At 41.1% G+C, this 21,682-nt stretch overlaps 1 protein-coding gene across 1 annotated transcript in view; it reads right to left on the bottom strand.

Annotated features, from left to right (window-relative positions):
* The window catches only part of meis1b (Meis homeobox 1 b), a 77,340-nt gene that overhangs the window by 15,563 nt on the left and 40,095 nt on the right, over positions 1-21,682 (bottom strand). Inside the window, exon 9 of the mRNA XM_005733714.1 lies at positions 8,044-8,120. Coding sequence (XP_005733771.1) covers positions 8,044-8,120 — 77 coding nt within the window. The remainder of the gene's footprint in view (positions 1-8,043; positions 8,121-21,682) is intronic.

Genomic DNA, 21,682 nt, shown 5'->3' with positions numbered 1-21,682 from the left:
CCTGTATTTCAATTTAGCTTAACATAAGTATTTACCAGGAGCCAGTCTCCAAATGCATGCACAGCTATTTACAGACACACCCACTGAAAAACATACACATTAAGTAAATGCAGGTCTGCAAATATAGCCCCTAATAACACGAGGTGGATTAGCAGGATCCAGCGCCGCATATGGAGGAAAACTTAAGAAAACAGTGTGAAATTTAAAAGGAGCTTTAGACTGAGAACAACCACGGGGTCACTTAATCCCCATTACGGCACACACATAAAATACAAGCATGTAAGGATACACGCACACATACACACACTCCCTGTTGCTCTCCTCCCCAAGAGCCCAGTGTCCATTAAGAGAGCCATGAATCTAGCACTAAAGCTGGTTTTACAGAGTGGAGCAACAGGACGGGTAACCATTCACACACAAACTGGAGAGGAGCGCTGTGTGTGTTTAGTGTGTTATGTGTGTGTGTGTCCATGACAACCAGGTGCCTCTCAGACGTATATGGAGGAAATGTTGGCCACTTGAAAAACATACATGAACTCACTGGCTCTGACTTTGCTGGCTTTGCAATTCCTGTCGACTTCTATATAGGACTTGCCAAAAAGCAAAATCTAAACAGAGGGTGGGAGAAACAGGATTAAGAAAAAAAGTGCTCACAATACCAGAAGACAAAAAAACAAGACAAAGACAGAGAAAAGAAATTAAAAGGGAGTCTGCAGCTGTCACACGTGACCCCAGTCCCTCTCTTTATCTCTGTTCCTGCTTCCCTTCACACACATTCAGACAGTCTTGGACTCAGTGAGCCAGTCATCCATCAATGCCAAAGAGAGGGTATGGCTTGAAGCCTGGCTTTACCCAGAAACAACATGGCTGTCCTGCACACTGCCCACTCCGCAAACACCAGTGGACAGAGCATGTGTCCTTTAGCCTTTGGGCTTAGATCGAAATGTGTTTATGTGTGTGTGTGAGTCTCTGCGTGTTGCTCTTTGTGAATGTGCAACGCTCTGTTAGCAGCACTCCACTTTTCTGTGTTTATGAAGGTTTCATGGGCAAGGTTGCATATGTATTTGCTTTAAAAAAAACAAATACAGTGTGTGTTTTTCTTCCCCGTGTACACAAACACACCAACTTAACATGCACACACAAACACACAAAAATCTCAGTCAGAGAGAGATGACCACCGTGTCACACAGAGACAGTATTGCTGACAGGGCTTGCAGTGGGGACTGTTGCAAACACACAGTGGTTGACCTAAATCCCCCCATACTGCCCGTGTCATATCCTGTCTCTGCGCGTGTCACTTCCACCCGCTGGCTCACAGCGGCTATCGCTATGGGGATCCCTCTGAGTGCCCAGAAACTAGCAGAAGCAGCAGACATCTACAGTCAGCAAATACAAAAGAAGGAGTGAAAGTAAAGAAAAGGAGCAATATTTTGACATGACAGCTTCTAATGCATTTTTAAAATTTACATATTGACATTTCAATTTACCTTTTTAATGTCAGCTTACCTACTTTAGTAAATGCATATACAAAAAATTTCAGGATTTAATTTAAAAAAAAATCCAGTTGCTAGAACATTTTACCACTACTGTAATAATCATTAAACACGGGTGTCCGATCCAGTTCATCTCACCAACACTGGCTGGCAACTGCCACGTGTGTCAGTGCCGGCAGAAACATTCTCATTTTATGCTTTGTCAACAAATCCCCTACATGGAACCGTCACATATTTTAATTGCATAAAATCACTGTCAGTCCTCTGTCTGTTAATTGTGGGAGAAGCGGTCCTATTTTCCTCGATATTTAACTTTGGCACGCAGCACTTGATCGCCGTCCTGCTGGTTCACTTCACAGTAGTGTTTGATCAACATGAGAAAACATTAGCGTGAGAACAACAACAACTGACTAATGGTGGCGAGTACGACAGCGACCATGTGTGCTTCAACACAGATCCCGGGCATTCACATTGCGCCGCCTTTCATGTTTTGGACTACCCCCTCCTCTACAACAAAAGGAGGTTTAAAAAGCAAGAGAGAGGAGTGGGGATAAAAAAAGGAAGGGAGTAAAAAAAAGAAAGGGAGAGGGGCGAATGAAGGGAAATGCAGGTTTGGCCTAGGGCAGCGTGCTGTGATGTAAGAGAAATAGAGAAAGTGAGGGGAAGAAAGAGGGCAGTAGGGGTGAGGAGAAATGGTGTTATTTGTAGTCAGTCATTGCACATGGACACCTATTTGAGTGTGCAGACACACACACGCGCGTGTGTCTGCACACACTTTTGTTGACATAATACAGTAAAGACAGGGTTGTGTCTGCACAGGCTAAAGTTTCCTGTATGGAACTATTGTTAGCAACAGACTTCAAACCAAGGGAAGAAAATATTGTTCTTGAAATTATTTTCACATTTTTCATCAGTGTTGAAAACTTAGGCTGAGGTCACATCTAGTGAAAAGTGTGCAAGTGCGTGTGTGTCTTTTGGGGGGGGGTTCCTGTAATGTCAAGGAGTTTCAGGCTGAAGCAACTTGACACAGCTGCAGTGTACGAAACGAGCTTCGGGGCATAGACTGAAACTTGGCCTGCTAATTCCAAAACACACAAACACACACCTCAGAAGACTTTCTGTGAACAAGTTCTAGCATCTCTCTCTTTAGCCTGTCAGCTTGCAGAACACTGAAACATGTTGTCATCTGCTCTCATTATTTCAACTGTTTAACACAGTTTATTATTCTTGCAATAGGTGGATCTTTTTTTAGTAATCAACTCTTCCAGATATTAAAACATTTCCTTCAAAGTGAGTCCTTTCGTGTGTGTTTGTGTATGTATTTGTGTATTTGATGACAACGTTTGCCAGATGCATTAATGACATTTTTAACTACTTTAAGTAGTGACAAAACAGACTGGACACACAATATGAATGCCTTATTGAGGAGGAAATATGCATGGCAAATAGAGGAGGTAAGATTTAAACCTAGATTTTCCTTCATATGCTTCAGAGGCCTTCACACCATCTAACCTGACATTCTTGTTCTTCCAATAACGTTTTTTGTGGTCTAACCACATCTCAGTTCCAGAGCAACATTACTGTAACTCGAAAACAAACCAAAAACAAAATTAGATCTTCAACCTAAGTTGAATTAACCAATTTATTAGGTAAAAATAATAAACAGCAAGTGCTTCTTGTCATTCTTCTTTGCATGTTTTTCCTCTCACCTTGCTCCACTTATCTGTCCTCCCTTACTTGCTCCCCTTCCCTTCTTTCACCTCTTCCTCTATGTTCCCCCTGCCTGTGCTTTCAGAAACCCGATAAGCAGCATATGTATGTGCCATGCCCCCCTTTCCTAAGTAGCCCGAACGTCCGTCCACTCTGCCCTTTTAAATACTACCTCTCTTTCTCATTCTCTCTCCCTCACTCTCACTCTGTGCATGCTTTTAAGACGTTCGTAAAAGGAGGTCTTATTGACAAAACAATTGCTCGGCGGGGCTTAAACACTGCCTTTAAAGGGGTATTATTAAATTGCAGGCAGGAAGGGGAGGGGCAGCCAACAAGGGAAACCTGATGACCTCGCCATCGATTTTTACATCACTGGAGTGTTAGGAGAACTTAGCACAGAGATACTGACTGTATCCAGAGAAACAGAGAGTAGAGAGATTGAGAGAGAAAGAGAAAAAAAGACATTTTATATGTTACGCATGGAGCTTTTAGCTCCTGGCTCAGTCCAGAATGATGTAATTGTTCGAGCAGGTAAAAGGTTGTATTGTGAAAGAACATGTCCATACTATGGTTGCCGACAGATATAAACACGGGTCTATCGGCAGATCTAAATCGAATTATTCCTCGACTTCTTTCTTTACCAATCAACTGATACATCTATTTTTATATCGCATGCTGAGGAGAGGTCAGTTATGAATTCGTCTCCTTGAGACATGAGAATTCTTTCCCCCTATTGCTCCATCCCAGGATTGCTTTTGTTTTGTTGACATGCCTCTGAAAAACATAACCAAACAGTTTGGACAGTGTAATCCAGCTCTCACTTAGTGGAACATATGCGCTTGTGTTCCTAAAGTACATGCACTCGAAGGAACAAAAGAACTTCTCCTTTTGGAGATCCTTTTGAATTTTTTTTCAGTATCATAATTGCAATGCAAATAAAAGCCTGAAAGATTTGTTTGATTTTGCACACAGATTTTATCTTTTCTGTCACGCTGTTTGCTTTTGTCATGCAACACCAGGCCTGTGAGGTGGCAGCAGTTTGTGTGGAAGTTTTACAGCTCAGTGAAATAAGATGAGATAAAAAGCAAAAACTTTTTGTAGCCAAAAATTATTAGAAGACTAAAATAATACAGGAACAAAAAACAGATTAAATTTACTTTGTTTTTTTTAAACAACACAACATAATGCATACTATAAACTACTAAAAACTATATAAAAAAAACTACTTTCTTTGTGGTTGATTTATTCTTTAGAATTTACAGTACAGGTTTGTTAATGAACTTTTAACGTCATAAGCATTCACATGGGTGAGTGCTCTTTGTGACATATTATACTGCTCTATAAAGTCTATGGGAGACTTTGCACTTATGTTTTAATGTACATCATTCTGTTACTCGTTTATGCCAGAGGGCGTGAGAAATTTCCGTTTGCTATAGAATATTCTTAAATTCTCTGTATATGATTCTGCTTTGTAAATGTGAACATGTATTGCCACACACACACACGCACACTTTTGCCATTCAAATTGAGATTCCCTGGTGCAGCGTATTTCTGCCAATAATTCATGAGTGATCTGCGCCCCTTGCCGGCCTTTAGCATTTTTATTTAATCTGCTGAGCCCTACCGCGTGCTCACTCATCAATAATGCACACCAACATGTGTGTTAACACATCTATGGTGCGGGAGACAGAGGGAGAGTATATGGTTATATTGCAGTGTGCGATTATGCAATATATGTGAGGTAACACACATTGTACAGTACAATAAAGAGATTGTATGTGTCTATGTTGATGCAGGGGAAGAAAGGAAGAGTGTGTGTTCTTAATGTTCTGACAAGAGTTTTTCTTTGTCAGTTGTTAAGTCATCCCCTGTTGGGACAATAAGCACGGATCATGGATGACCCCGGTACATCCTGAGCTGTTTAACATGAATTCATTGCCCATGGCCTGCATGTGACTGTGAAACACACTCCCACTAGGTGTTTTATACTTTCGGAAGTCTTCTTTTGCACCCATTTTGCAAGCGAACACACGAGATGTGAAGCGCGTTTGTGTACTCATTTGTATATATGTCTGTGAGTACGGTTTTCCAAAGCACTGACAAACAGAATCACATCTAGGAAAATTGACTTCACTAAATCAGTAGGTCAGGAGGTAACATCACTGGGGGTTGCTATGGAGACACCCAATGACGGGGCTTCCCAACCAGCACAACAACATGACTGTGAAATGGCAGTTCCCCTAACGTAACCCCTCGCTCTCTATTACTCTGTCATTGTCTTTCTTTCGTTTGTTTCTATCATCTTTTTCCCCCTCTTCCATTTCTGCTTATCCTCCTTTTCTCTTCTCTCTTTTTTTGGTCAGTTTCTTTGTCTTTATCTCTTTGTCACTCCATGTTTTCACTTCATTGTTTTCCTTGATCGCCCTTCCATGCCACACTGTACTGCTCGCTTGCTCAAACAACCGAACCATGCATGGAAATATGCCTGTGGACAAGCGTGTACACACATACACACGCACGTATACAACAAAATGTGAGGGGGCAGCGGGATCCCAGCATGGAGGGTTTAACAGCTAATACCCCTTAGATTAACCACCCCCGGTCCCTCTCTTTTAAACACACACACAGACACACACATCTTCTACAAACCAAGATTAACCTCCTACGATTTACACAGTGTGTGTTGGTATTGCACAAATACACATGCATACACACCTTCGGGGTGTGTTGCTATTCCCCTACCAATAAATATAACAAACAGATTGAGAACACACAGTCAGTATTAAGTGACCAAGCTACTGTTCATGTGACTGTCTGTGACTCACACACAGACACAGGCGTGTGTGCAGACAGAGTTTGGCTTTATCTCAGCTGTAAGGATTGATCCCCATGGATTTCAGAGGGGTCACGTGATCTGATAACCTCTAGGATTCCCCCTGGTCCGGAGACCTTTTTTCACCAGTATGTGTGTGTATTGTTTTTGGCCTGGTATAAAATGAATTCTCCAAAGACTGATACATCATACCCTAATCTAACGTCTGTCTGTCTCTGAGGTCTCAGATTAAACAATGGCTGGGAATAATGTTAACATCATTAGGCCACTGGTAATGGGGAGTTATCATGTCTCATCTCCTTTTCTTCCCTTCTCCTTTTCTCCTTCTCTTCATCTATTTTTCACTGTCTGCCTCTTCAACTCTCACTCCTCCTCTTTGCTTTTTCTGCAGTCTCCACTTTCATGCTCCTACCAAGCAAACTCACTGATACTTTCAAGGATTATTTTAAGGGCTGCTTAGATCAAAAACCCTCTGCAAGGGCCCTGCCTTGGTTACCCAGACTTGAGCCCCTTTAATTAGACATGGCTAATAACACTAAGCATGTGCTGATAGCCATCTCTCTGATAAGACTAGCCGCAAAAGGACACAGGGCCTCCTTTTACCTTTTACAGTATTACCTAAGGTTAAAATGGATACTTAGCAACCTTATTTTATGGCTCAGTCCATGCCCAATTAACAGGCCAGTTGGCACTTACAGAGCAGTAATTTGCAGAGGCTAGTTAGCAATCAGCCTGTCCGCTAATATGCTAGGCTCCTTGCTAACAAGGACATCTTCAAATGCCTTGTTAAAAAATAAGTACTAAATAATAACAATAATACATGGTCATTTTGTTCTCTGACTGACTTTCGTTCACTTTGTACTCTGACTGCAGGCTTTTGGTTCCCAGAGTTTGCAAAAGTAATTGGATGCAGTTCCTTTGGCTATCACGCTGTTCTCCCATAGAATCAGCTCCCAGTTTAAATTCAGAAGACAGGCCTTAAAATTTTCCCTTTTTAATCACAGGGCTGGAGCAGGTGACCCTGCCCATGCCTTAGTATGCCGATGCGGGTTTGGGCTGCTGGGGACTTCCCATCTTCTCCACTCCCTTATTTTCACTCTTGATGCATTTATATGCCACTATTGGATCATTAACCTTTATCTACTCTCTTCCATAGTTTGTGCTTTATCTTTGTCTCTTTGGACTCTTTTCCCCCTTTTCCTTTACTCCTCACCTTCATGTTAAAAGAGAGTTTGTCTGGTCTCTGGTATTTTCTGTCTAATATTGTTGGATCCATACCTTAGTATATAAAGCACCTTAAGGTGACCATTGTTGGGATTTGGAGCTACACAGATACATTTGTATTGGACTGAACTGAGTTGTTAAGACAAAGGTAACTAAGCTTCTTAGGGGATTTTTTTTTTTATCCAAATCAGAATATACAGTGTTTCCTGTTCATATTTTACTTTTCAAATAATATGCAGTACTACAGACTTCAGGATAATTTGCAAAAGAAAAAAAGAGGAAAATTCAGGATAACAGAGTGTATAAACTGAATAAATGTATGTTTTAAAAATTTACAAAGAGCAGATGAATGTTAAATGATGTTCTCCAAGTGTTTAAAACAAATGCTAATCACAGTTAAAGGTAAGCCTACAAAAAGCCGCAAACCCTAAAATAAGACAACCAAAGTAAAACCCTATAATTAGTCTCAGAGCAGTAATCATTCTTTTATAAGTTGTGCATCTTGGATGATTTTATTGGATGTTTTCAGATAGTAGTTTGATTCTTAATTAACATGGATTCTCATGTTTGGGCCGAGTTAGGCTGTTGGTTTGGAAAATCACTCCAGGCCATATCTCTTTAGATGGATTGATCTAGGTGAGGATGATTCAGTAAATGGTGTGTGCGTGTGCGTGATGAAAATAGAGGTGGAGTGGAGGCATTAATTCTAATCATCAAGAACTGGGATAGCCTGGGGGGTCAAACTCCTGAAATCGACTGCATGTAAACTCTGAAATGACTTACCAGTTGTTCACTTGTAGGATCGTGAGTCCTGTGTCCTGCGCCAGCTGTTTCTTCTGTTCTTCCGATGGGTAGGGATGCTGCAGGAGACAGAGACACTTTGAGAAAAGGCTGACCAGAAATTGTTTAATGAAGCTTCTTGTGTTTTTAAAAGGGCTTTGATGTGTCTTTTAGCAGGGAAAGAGATGTTGCAGGGCACAGGTTGCACATACACAGTCGCACATACAAAACCATGCGCTGTAATGAGACCTACAAAATGAGATGTGTGCTCATGCTCATTGGTGCATAGGTGTCAGTATGTGCCTGTGTGTATGTCTATGTATACTGTAAGTACATCTGAGTGTGTGCACATTAATGTGCCACCCCCTCCGATCATTAATGGAATATGAAATCTTGTAATTAATGGCAGCCAAAAAGGCAAGCCAATTAGAAAGTTAAGTGAAGTGGAGAACCAGCTCTAGTAATTAGGCAGCCTCTTACACAAATATATTCGCGTCAATGGCCCCCCTTTCACCCCGCTGCATATGTAATCAGAGAGTGGGGAATATGTAACATTAAGCCGATGGAATAGAGACAAGAGGATGTAAAACTCGCGTCTTTATTGCTGCTGGTTTCTTTTATCCTTATTACAGTGTGTACAATAACATGACTCTGTTAAGTTTGTCTTTTTGTTGCAATTATTTCTATGGCTTAACTGCACAATATGATCCCTATCCCCAAAATTAAAGAATGCCACCAAAACATATCATTCAATGCTGTGTCGAGTCTTATATCGGGTGGAGGGCGAAGAAGTTATACGCATACACCCAATAAACTTTCATTTTTCATAACTCTTAATATGTTTTAATCAAACTGCATCACCTTGATTTTAGAAGACATCCCTTTTTCACTCATTTGTGCAACAATAATATTAACAGGTAAAAGATAAAAGATCCTTCCTCCTTATTCGAGGATCCAAATTGGAATCTGAATGATTTGTTATTCATCTGAAGACTAACGAATGCATCATGGACACGAAAAGCCCGAAGTGACTTCTAAAGTCAATGTTTAAATATAAACCAGTGACTGTGACCCCTCCTATCAAGAAGCTAGCTGAGAACAGTTAAATTTGAGCCACCTGTTTAAATATATAGAATGAATAAATGGGATAAATGCGAACTTGGGGAGTGTGTTGATTTATATTGGAGTAGGGGGTATCACAGTTGCACGGAGCCTTGTTCATGGAGTACAATGTGCTGTTCATGACTCAGACAAGACATGGACTGTGCAGTACGGCATAGGCAGGCCGTAACAGAGGAGAAGAGGAGGGAGGGGAAAGGGAGCGATGGAGAGAATAGATTGTTGAAAGGCTAGCACAAACTGGAGGACTATCTATAATCCAAAAGCTGTGTATACATTTACAGAAGGGATACATCAAAAACTAAACAGCATGAGGATAATCTGGCTTAATGATCCAGTCAGCACTATTTTAGAGCACTGCTTTTCAATGATTAAGTAGTAGTATTTAACAATGACTGTCTAAAAACTTAGAAAATCTTATGCTACTGACTTTAAAGAACAAATTCAAATATTTTTAGGTTAATTTGCTCTCTTAAAAATAGGCCGAGTCGAGCTTAGAGTTACTCGCATCGCTAACATGTGCTTCGATAAAAATCCCAAGTTATTGTGTTCAAAAACAGGCACCACACATATGGCTGCTGTATGATATTTGCAGTACATCTATCAAGGGTATGTCTCCTTGTTAGTCAATCAGATGTGCAAAATTAGTGCGGCGCCAGCTTTTTCATTTTTTCATTAAAGCTTTTTCAGTGCATAATGAACAGGATTGTGTTTAATGCTGGAACCACCCGGCACAGCGAAGGGAGACTGATTTTTTCCCAGTCTTCCCTTGTCCATGTGATTGGTTGCAGGGAATGGGAACACAAGGAGGCTAATTTCATGCACAAAGTTATAATTGCATGTCGCCTCTGGCCAAATTTGTGTCCAGTTCTTTTTTTACAACCATTTTTGTTCGCCTGTACGTGTGTGTGTTAGTGTGCATATATGCATGTGAACTGCCCATACATATGCACACACATATACACACAGTGCTGTTTCAGTGTGCGTGCAAGTTGCCTCCATATTTTTGCCCAATCAGATAAAAACCAAAGGAAAATAACTGCAGAAAATCTGAGGCAGCACTTGCCTTCCTCTGTGGGTGAAAGTGAGAAAACATTATTCTTACGGCTTGTGTCATCCGATGCCCTGATGCATTGCTTTATATATCATATCTACACATACACTTCTGACATTTTAATCTCAGCTAATCATGTGAAAAACATGTCTCTCTTTGCAACAAAAAAGATGATTGAACATGAAAAGATCAATGTGTCTATTCTGCTTGTCACAGATCTGTGGAGTGTCTGCCTCGTGATATCAGGGGGATGCAGCCATGCCAGAGGCCACAATACAGCACAAATACACCCTGTTTCAATGTTTCCCTTCCTTCTAGCTTACCAGCACAGATACGCACTTACACAGACAGATGCATAAATAAAATACACAAACAGACAGTGTGTGTGACTATCTCGGTCTCAGCCTACAGTACTGGAAGAAAAATGTTCTTACAGCATTTCATTTGACACAAATCCTGCTAGTGGTAGAATGTAATAAGTACATTTACTTAAGAATAAACATAAGCATAAGGTTGAGGTTCTTTTAATTTTTATACAATAATTAAATTAAATATATAAAGAAATGGTTAAAAGAAATCAGTCAGAAATAACGTCATTTATTCATTTATTCAGTGTCAATTTAAAAAAACAATTATGAGTATTTTTATTGTTTACAGTTAAACGCATATTATGCTGATAACACAACTTCCAGGACAATCACTAGAACTTCAGTACGTGAGCACTGAGACTTCTACTTTACATAAGCAAACTCCTTTACAAGTTTTCACATACAAAAAAGTCCTCACTTAATTTAAGAGTTTAGAGGAAGAGATAGCCATGAAGCCAGAACATTAAAACTGTTTTTCTCCTCCTTTTTTCTCTAAACCTCCAAATTAGCTCCTATCTGTCAAAACACTGTGATTTAGTTTCTTGCTGAGCAACAAGTCGGCCAGTTTTAATATTGTCTGTGAGCGATTCTGGTGTCTTAACGGCCTTTGGCTGAGGTTCAGCGGGTTGAGAGAGAGAGAGAGAGGCCTTTAGTGAGAAAAGCAATAACATGTTCTTTAAAAGAGCAGATGGAAAGTTTCTGCGCATCCTTCCCTCCCTTCCCTCTTTCCTCCGCCTATCTTAATGATATGTCTTCTCCAAATATACAGCTCCTTTCATGAGAATTTCCACCCTGCTCTCCACTGGGCTCTGAGCATGTGGGTGCCAGGAGGGGTGTGCGTTTTTGCTTCCTTCTCTTCTTCATGTCTTATCAATCTGAGTATGTAAGAGTATGGGTGTACATTTCCGTTGTACATTTTGTTTGTCCGATAGAGTCAAAGATTTTACTTTGCTTTGCCCTGCAAGTTAATATGTGCACAGAATTGAATATGTTTCCTTGTTCTTATTTGAGCCACTGAGCTTGCATGGTTTACAAGTAAGTTTAGCTGTGCATGGTCTGAATATGGTGTGTGTATATATCTTTGTGTGCAGATCTGTGTGTGGGGGTGAGTAACAGAGCATCAGTAACATCCCCTCCCTGTCTGACCGTCTTCCTCTCTGACCTCCTCAGACAAGAACAAGAGCGGGATAGATAGAAGAAAGAAAGAGGAAGAGGGAAGGGGGAGGCAGGAGAGGAGACATGGAAATGGATATCTGGAGCCCCAGGGTTTAAAAAAGAGATAAGAGCATGAATATTCTGTAGGCCCCCTTTTTACTCCCCCGTTCCAACCATAACCCAAGAGAAAACTATTCTAGGCATGACGGTAGAAAAAAAAAGTGAACTGCTACAGTTAACAATTAAACATACAACAAAATAGGAATTATATTACTTTTTCCAGATTTGTAAAAATATATTAAATAATTTTTTAAAAAAACACTTGAAATAAAGTATCATCAGGTTGAGCTGGTAATAAGGCTCTGAACACATACCACTGAAGTAAAATTTTAATTTCGTGAGGACTCGAATAGAAAAACTCCACAGATCTAAAAGTGACTTAAAGTAGCCATAATAAATTACTTAAGATATTATGAAAGGGATGAAAAGTTGTTCTGTTAAAGACTAACATTTTTAAAGTTACCCGACCTAAGCTTCACACTAGCTACCCTGGTAAAAGTCTGATTTCATGTCCCGCATGTTTATTTAGTTATAAGAAACATTAAGTTATGGTAGCTTAGTATATGGGAACAAGCATTTGCTTGGTGTCATTCCCTAGTTCCCTTCATGATGACTGAACTTTTGACCTTTACAGCACAAAGTGTCTCTTGATCTCATCTGCTGGAGTAAAAATTCTGATAAACTTTGACACAAAAAAAAAGAACAGAATTCCTAAAAGGTCACAGCTCCCCAATTCTTGTTTTGTGCCGTGCAAGTCTCACCTGAACGTGTTGGTAGTAATAAATGGGCAAAAGGAAAAAGTAGTCTCTTTTGCTGGGGAAGCACTATATGACCATGAAAGGTGGAACATTTTAAAAATGTCTTTATCGTGCTGTTGTTCTTCTCTCTTTATCTTGCCTCCTCAACAAAAACAATTCTTTGTTATTATCTCTGTCTCGCTGCCTTTTCCTCTTCTGTATAAAAACATTTTCTTTCCTTGTTTTACTTTTGATGGAAATTTGATGGAAATTTGTCTACAATTGTTTCCATTTTCTATATATAGCTTAAAATCAGCATCTTTACTAAACATGTGTGATTACACTTTTATAACCAGTTTCACTGTAGCCACACTTCTCTGTGTTTCTTCTTTAGCCATTTGCATTAGGGTGTTATCATTGCATATATTTCTATTTAAAGCTACACTTCCCAAGCCTCTGCGCTTCCCATTAAAAAGGCTTGACACGCCACATTAGCTTTATAAAACTGCAACCATGAAACAGGATGGAGAGAGGAAGAGGAGAGAGGAAAATCATATGTTGTCACAGCCATGTGACGTCCCCTCAAAAAAGAGGCCATGACACTGCACAATCTGTGGATAACAGACATGGGTCAGTGGTATTTTCAGTTAGCTTATTTTAACACCAGATGGTTGCAGAAGGCCACAAGGCACAAAGATGTTAGAAAATGCAATGATAACAGTAAACAAATTGGTAATATGCAACAATCTCCCCTAGTGTACCACTGTAACCAACAAGATACCCTTGGAAATATTTGTAAGCAGGCTTGTGAAAGCAGCATAACTTTCCTGACCTGAAACCAAGCAGGTTAAACACCAACAAAATAATGGACGGTAACCGACTTGCATGTACCACTTAAGGTAAAAAGTAAACAGCCTTGACTTGGCCAGATCTCTTCCCCTCACTGTTCCCAGGTCAAATCTCTGTGGAAACCGAGCTGCCTATCAGGAATGCCTGACGGCTAATCCGGAGGCCTTTTTGGCTAGAAGGGCATCACTGTATCAAACCAAACTGTCTTCCACAAACATGCATGCACACATGCACACTCTAAAACATAGGGTTTACTGGAAGTGTGGCCTTGCTCCTGACAGACGAGCATGAGATTACCTTAAATATTTGGAGAGCCGAGCACATTGTTATGCTAACAACAAATACCCTGAACCCTGCGCACGAGCAGACTTTAAAACAAGCGTTCCAAACTGTAAGCCTGTTCTATCTCATACAGCAAGCTTCCAATTTCTCAGTTTTATTTTATTTTATAATTTTTTTTTTGCTCATAGAGTCAAAGTTTCATCTACACTGTGTGTGTGTGTGTGTGTGTGTGTGTGTGTGTGTGTGTGTGTGTGTGTGTTCATGCTGTGCTGTGAGAGCTACGCCATTTCAAATTCCTTTCTGTGTAGGTGGCATCGACTGACATCCCTTTGACTTCATTAGGGAGCAGGGACCCAGCAACAAAGCTGGCTCTGGGAGAAAGGGGGGATTAAAGAAAAAAAGAAAAGGGAGTGAGAGTGAACAAAACAACAACAGAAGAAAAACAAAGCACCCCTAACCTAATTTCCTCTGATTCAGGCTGCTCCGACGCAAAATAACTAAACAGTGCAAAAACAGATCTTTTGAGAAACTCAAAATGAACCAACTACGAGATGAGAGATGCAGAGTCTCTTCTATCTGAAAAGCCTGTGCAAAATTAAATGTCCCCTTCTTAGCGCTACCCAAAAAAAGCAGGAACAGCCTTTTTTATCATACTGGTCTTCAGTAAACTAGCTCAAAGCTTGTATGAATAATTCATCAACCTTTTTTTCTGTTTTTTTCTTTTTTTTTGGGGGGGGGGGGGGGGGTGTCTCGATATATGCACCATAAATTGCAAAGAAACCCCCTTTCAAACTGTTTTTGTCATCAAATCTCTCCATCTCTTTTCGGGATGAAAAAAAAATGTGGAAAAGCAGATGTTCTTGGGTTTTTTATTCATTAATGAGCATTGCCCTCTCAAAAAACAGCTTTTGTTGATTTAGGGAAATCTCACAGCGCTCTTGCCTATGGGAATGAGATAAATCTAGTTAGCTGGTGACGCAAAGGGTGAAAAGTATGTCATTAAAGCTCCGGTACAAAGTGGATTAGACAATGTACAGCATTACCAGCTTCCACAGAATGATAATTGATGATTAGAATCATCCATCACTCTCAGGGCACAATGCAGGACAGCAGCCACTGTGTTGCAATATAACTGGGTGTTAAAATCCTACAACAACTGTGTGCTGTGTACAGTAGGGTGTGTCTCTAATGTATGTGTAGACTTAAGCTTATAGCATGTAGGTACATGACAAGTCTTTAGAAAGTGCCATATATACGTATAATATAAAGGGTGAGGTCTGTTGGTGCTGATGGAAAGAATCGTGTGTGTGTGTGTGTGTGTGTGTGTGTGTGTGTGTGTGTGTGTGTGTACTTTCTGGTTGTTTTCACTATGAAGGCGTGCTTCATTAGTCCTCCCTATTCCAGCACAGGGAAGGCTAAATTTATTAAGGGGGCCGGATGTTGCACAACACCTGCTGCTGTGCTTCCCTCTGTGCAATAAAGAGAAGGGAGTGCAGCATGCTAGCTAATGCTAGTGGTAAGCACTGCTCGTTGGACTGAGGCTGATGAGCTGAGGCTAATTCAAGGGGTGATTATGTAGTTTGCTGGACCACTAAACCTCTTTAAGCCCGTAATTACCGCCTATTTGAGCGAGGGGAGGCACTCCAAAGCAATCGGCACTTGCACCAAGCAGTGCAGAGAACGGCAGCCACAGCTGGAGGTGGGCTGCCTCAGGGCTGCCTGGGAATGAGGGGGTGTGTAAATAGGGAGTAACAGGGATCCAAAAAAGCATCATCCTAGTAAGGTACCATAGAAAGCTGAGAGAAACCAGTGGGATGCCCCTTGGAGCACAAGCATGCTAGCTCCAAGCTACAGTGCTCGGAGCTACCATTCTAGCACTGATCTCTAAGCTTGCAAACAAATGTTCTCTTGTTATACGCAACTACAATACATGGAAGTTTTTACACAGGGCTGTAAGAAACTATGAGCTATTACTGGTGAGTTCAAAGAAAGAAAACAAAAACTACTGCACTAAAACGTAGACTTTCTAAACACATAAACCCTCAGTATAGACTAAGGATGAAGGTAAGAGGAGAACAGAGACATGTCATTGTGGTGAGAAACTGTAAAGCTTTTTTTAGACTCATGTCCATGACATACAAGAGGGAATCAGATTCTCAGATTGCACTTCGACCATGGGGGAATACATTTCATTTCACCTGACTTTCAAGGAAATTTGACTTTACGTAATGCAACTGAAATCTGATCTCTCAGAGGAAGCAATTTGGGGACCACGGCACATTCTAATAACCCCGGCGATATTATTATGTTATTATCATAATTACCCTTTTGCCCCCAACGTTTTAATTAGAAACTCACCACTGGCCCCTAGGGGGGTGAAAAGAACCTGGATTGGGGGGAATACTGAAACTAGGTAAAGGTATTTCACAATTGCTCCCTTATGCTCTTTAAAGCAGGTAGCCGATAGAGGAAGGTTACAGCCACTGTTATTATAAGATGAAGCTTTCACATTCACCTCCTCTTTCTCCCTCTGACATCTCTGTCATTCAGAGTGCACCTACACCCCTCTCTCCTTCCTCTCCGAGTCCCTCTAGTTTCCTATCCTTTTCACCCGTCACCGCCCCCTCCATCCCTCTGTTCTATATTTAGCTTTTTCCTTAACTATCTGGGGCTGCCTCTGTTTCTACCTTCTTTTCTCCCACCTTCATTTAACTTTTCCCTTTACAATTAGCTCCCATCTTTTCTGTCTTCTCTTTCTCCTTTGTGAAATGCCTCCTCCCCCCTCCCCAATTTCCTCCTTCTGCTTCATTCATCTCTCTCTACCTCCACATCTTCAGCAGCAGAGGGCCTTCTCCATCAGTGCACCGCTTTTGCAAATCAATGACTTAATCTGTCGTAACAAACAAGTGAGCAGCATCCTCAGTCCTGTCCACGTTCTGCTAACAATATAGACAGCCTCGGAAAGAGTGAAAGGAGCAATTAGAGAAGAAAGCCGGCAAATATAGTGTGAAATATGCTGCCTATAAATAAAAGGATGACTTTAAAGACAAGAGTACAGAAATACATGAGGATCTTACTCTGTGTTACAAATATGTTTGGAGAAGACGTAAAAGAAAGACAAGTCAGTGGAAAAGTGAGAAAAATGACAGGGTATGTGTATTGGTATAGGTTTTCCCAACACATCTTCTCTGCCAGCCCTCAGCTCTGCTCGACTCCTCTACCATGAGTTATTGCCTGTCTGCATTCACCACCTGGTTCACTAGCTATGATTTCCCTCACTCCAATGGACACACAAATACACATAAACGTACACATTCATACTTGTTTGTGTGGGTGTGTGCGTCACAGATGAGCGTACAACACACACCTGACTGAGGCACCCTGGATCAGCTGGTCAATAGTACACTACCAACCTATAGCCATACTATCCATGCCACCTGCCGCTAATGGATCATAATCCTGACAGGGGTTATTTTTCTCCCCAATGTAAAAATAAGAAAAAAACCTTTATCATAGGATTATGAGACAAGTGATTAGGATATCACCAGATCTCATCTATAAATCATGGTTCTCTCCCCTGTGCTCTTGTGCCATTTCCCCTTTGAAACAGCACAAGAGCACCAATATTTCCATGACATCGGGGTTCAAGACCATTAAAATGTAAGGAAACACAGCTGTACATTATAGAAAAAAAAGGAAGTAAAAAGTGAGTGAAGAAAGGAGGAGAAGGAGGGAGAAGTCAGGGAGGCAGAAGGCATGCATAAAAGATAGGAAACCCTTATGGTTTTCAGAAAGAAGTGTTTTGTCAGAAAGGGACACAGAGTGTGGGGGAAAGAGAGAGGGTTCACGCATGGGAGAGAATACAAGTGGGAGGAACTGAATTGATAAATTAGTTCAGCCAACGCGCAAACTGATTACCACAATGGCAAAGCCACAACGTCTATCGAGCACACGCATGGAATGAGACACAAAGGCATGCACACACTCACTCGGCATTTACAAAAGAGACATGAGGCTGACAGATACAAATAATTGCACAACTGCATATGCAATCACACACAGGCGTGTGCGCGCACGTACACACGCACATCCACACCAAATGTATCTAGGGCAAGCTGCAGCAGTTGCTGTAAGTAAAAGGTATTGAGCTGCTGACTCCAGCCAGAAAATATCCCACAATCCTCTGGATCACCAAACACAGCCTAATGGATAATGGCTAACAGCTAGCGCTAATGTGATTTCACACTTAGCAGAGTTAATATATCACTGGCTAGACAAAATCATGCTACACAGAGCCTATGCTAAACTCAGTTACTTGAAGGGCGGTGAACATTTTTCTGCCAAAAGTCTCATTTGAGGAGTTTTAAACAAAAAAGCCACTCGGAGGTTATGCATTTGCTTAGAGAGTGCATGATAGCTTTGCTAATCTCTTGCAAAGCAATGGATAGAAGCATTTCATCAAGTTAACCGCAGATTTATGACAATATTTTTCCCTGACTCTTCCATATGTCAACTTGCCACTCACTCTCCAATAAATACCACAGTGATGGTGGGGAACTCCACACCCTACCCAGCTACTGACGTCATGGATGTGGTCCTATGTAAAAGAGTGTGCAACTTGAGTGTGTCTGTGTGCGACTTAGAGCTGAGAGCGAACCTCTTCTCTGGATTTACAGATCACTGTAAACTGATTAGTGGGTACCAAACCAAGAATGGTTTCACATATCTGAGTTACTGGGCCTGTATCCACCCAGCACACACACAAACACTCTTCACATGCAGGTGATAATGAAAAAAAGAACTAGCGTGAAGCACAGGTTCAGTATGAAGCCATCAATCATCGTGACATGCAACAATGAAACCACACACTGAACTGTTTCATAGTTTCCCAACTATGAAATTATATGAGAGTTGGAGGGAGGAGGAAAAAAAAGCAGAAGGTTTAGCCAAAAGAAAAGAACAGATGGTAGATAGTAATAACAGTAATGATGTATAAAGGCTCAAATTAAATATTCAATTAAACTTGATATTTAATGTCATTGACATAAATATTGCATTTTAATACACTGAAAAACACCCACTGATATGTTGTTCAGTGAGAATGAGTTTCTATATATAGGATAAAAAGCTTTAATTGCAACTAATAAACATTTTTGAATTTCCCCTCCAAAAAAATCGAATCTAATGCTAAACTAAAAAAGAAGCTGGAACAGTTTAAGCAGATGATTCTGTGCGTGTTTGCGTGCGTGTGTGTGCATTTAGTCCTGCAGCCACGCTGGGGCTCTGAGGCTCGTGATCTCCTTCACTGCTACTGACCGACCTTGAGGGTCTGTAAAGTTCTCACGTTCTCAAGGAAACACACTGACCCGCCCCTTGACTGAAGCCAGATCAACACACGCACACACATAAGCGTGGTTTTGGTCTAGATCTATGGCAGACATTTTAGAAAAGATCAAAGGTGACATGAATTAAAAGTTAACTGCCCTTGAGGGCTTTTAAATAGAGGAGTAAAACGATACAAGAAGCAGTTGGGAGAAAATGGGAGGAAAGGTACACCTAAAGTATTGTCAGAAATGTAAATGGACTTTGACCCAAGGCAGGTCCTAGTTCAGATAAGTATTTCCAAAAACATTCTTCAGCCTGCTTAGAGTATGGGAATAATGAGAATATCCTTAGATGACAATTTTTAAAAAGAAGGATTGTCTAACTGGATTCTTTCCTATATTCCTATATCACTTCTCAGCAAAAGGGTCACGCTTCTGTGATATAAATGCAAATTGTATTTTGATTTGTAACAGGTTTATGACATTATATGTGAGAAAACATGACCCACTCAAATGTAAAGAATGAAAGATATGCTGCCAAGATTGAACCTATGTGGAGATCTGATTTTCTGAACCTTCAAAGAATGCATCCCAGCATAGGATTATTGCTATTAGTGATGGTAAAATTCATGTGAAAATGGATGATATTTTAGTATATATATGTTTCAAGCTGCCAAGATGAACCATGTGTCAGTCTTTTTGATAGATACTGTATCCATCTGTTCATCTGCTCATCCATCCATCAATCATGACACAGATGGCCTTTCAGGAGTCCATGTCAGGACTGATGCCTTTCCTTTGCCCTAGCCATACCACTACCCCCACCTCGCTCCCACACAACACCCTCCCTAGCCTCCCACATAACACACATACATATACACATACTCACACCTCCTGCCCCCCTGCACCTCCACCAGATGGACTGGTCTCGCTATTTCCAGCTCCCAAAACCCACTATCTACTTGGCAAAGATGGGTCATATCATTAGCCTATCACCTTTTAATAAAACAGATAAACAGATAAATAAATAAACATCTAAAATTCTGACGTGTCCTTCCTGAAATGGTCGCAAAGTGTAAGTGTTGTGTGCAGCAAATCTATTTGTCTGTAAGGGTCAGTCCACAAAGAGAAGCCCCAAAAGAGAGCTGTCTGCCTTTGGTCCCTGGGGCCTGTCAAGAGGGATAATTGATGATGTTTTCATTACAAGGTGTGGGGTAATGTGGGGGTTGGGGCACAGTATGTGTGTGCATGTGTGTGTGAATGTGTAGTGGGGGTAGGCAGGTTGACTCAGCTGCCTCCCTCTTTGACACCAACCACTCTTGGATTGGTACGGACAAGTCATTGCTTCCAAATGCCCTCGTACAAACACACACCAGCGCAATCACACACCCACATTTACACAAACATAGGTCCTCGCAGACAAATGCACACACAAACACACAGCCCAAAGCCAATTCCATTCCCAGAGATAGAGTATCTGAAACTGAATAAAACCGCTGAGAATAAGCCTAACTTGTTCTCTTGTTTTCCTCTGCTACCCTGTCTCGTCACAGTGTCACGCCAGGCCTTTGGCAGATCTGTCCATCTGTCTGTCGTCTCTTAGGACCTCTTTGAAATCCCAATGCAGTGGCGCCTAAGATTCTGACTGCCGCTAAGATTGAATTAAGACCTAATCGGAGACACCAGGCCACATAGGCCACTATATTACTTTATAGTATCAAGATGGACATCATGCCTTTGTTGTAGTTTATGAATAAATGAATGAAAACGCATAAAAAGTCAGCTGATGTCTTCCTTTTTAGCTTGCTTCCTGATGTCTTTTCAAAACCATTAACAAGGCGTCTTGGTGGCTTCAATGGTTAATTGAAATTATTTTTCATGAGAAGCTTAAGTTGTGCAAGATATAACTAAGACAAACAAGTGTAATGATAATCATGAGACCCCCATAACCATAAATATGAAAAAGTCCATGTCAGTGTCGGTTTCCTGAATTTAATTCAAAGGTGTACCTTCGTCATACTGTATTTCTTGCTATTCTGCATTTTCTTATCACTATAACGGTATAAAAAGTATGAAGTATGACTGAACTAGAAGAAAAAAAATACCATCCCAGCAATGGGCTGCTGCGGTGGGTCAGGGCTGCAGCGGGTGACCAGGGTGCTGACATATTCAGGCTCCAGCAATAAACAGACGAAGAATAATGGCATCTGAGGCAAGGGCGAACTCTGACCTCAAACGCTTTTCCCTCCCTTGCCTTCTGTTGTTTAGATGTGGCTTTGAGTATCTGGTTTGTGTTCTCTTAGGTGAGAAGTTCAGGAACTGCAAAGTGTTTAGTTTACAGAGCGCTGTGAATTTAAATATTAATTCTAAATGTTGGTTATGCACAACTCTGCCCTGTTGTTTGGTTCAATCGCAACCCGAACGAGGAGTTGCGATTGAGACGAGGAGGAAATTATCTTGCTTCTAATGAGTAGTGTAGCTAGCCATCCATGTATCCATCCACTCCTCTCACTCGCCTCCCATCCTGCACACCCAGTCTAGATTACTCCACCACCCAGGGCCCACGACAGCAAGGCTCCTGGCCTCCTCTGCCAGCACAGAAATGAATTATATCGCTTTTCACACCTGTTTCTGCTCAAACCCCCACTGCATGCTGCTGTGTTGAGGGTAAAAAAGCATTTCCAAGGAGGTGGG

The sequence above is a fragment of the Pundamilia nyererei genome, unplaced genomic scaffold (genome assembly GCF_000239375.1).
Source record: "Pundamilia nyererei isolate P.nyererei 1_Seehausen unplaced genomic scaffold, PunNye1.0 scaffold00054, whole genome shotgun sequence".
Lineage (NCBI taxonomy): Eukaryota > Metazoa > Chordata > Actinopteri > Cichliformes > Cichlidae > Pundamilia > Pundamilia nyererei.
The sequence above is the reverse complement of the archived record's forward strand: the minus strand, read 5'-3'. Positions and strand labels throughout refer to the sequence as shown.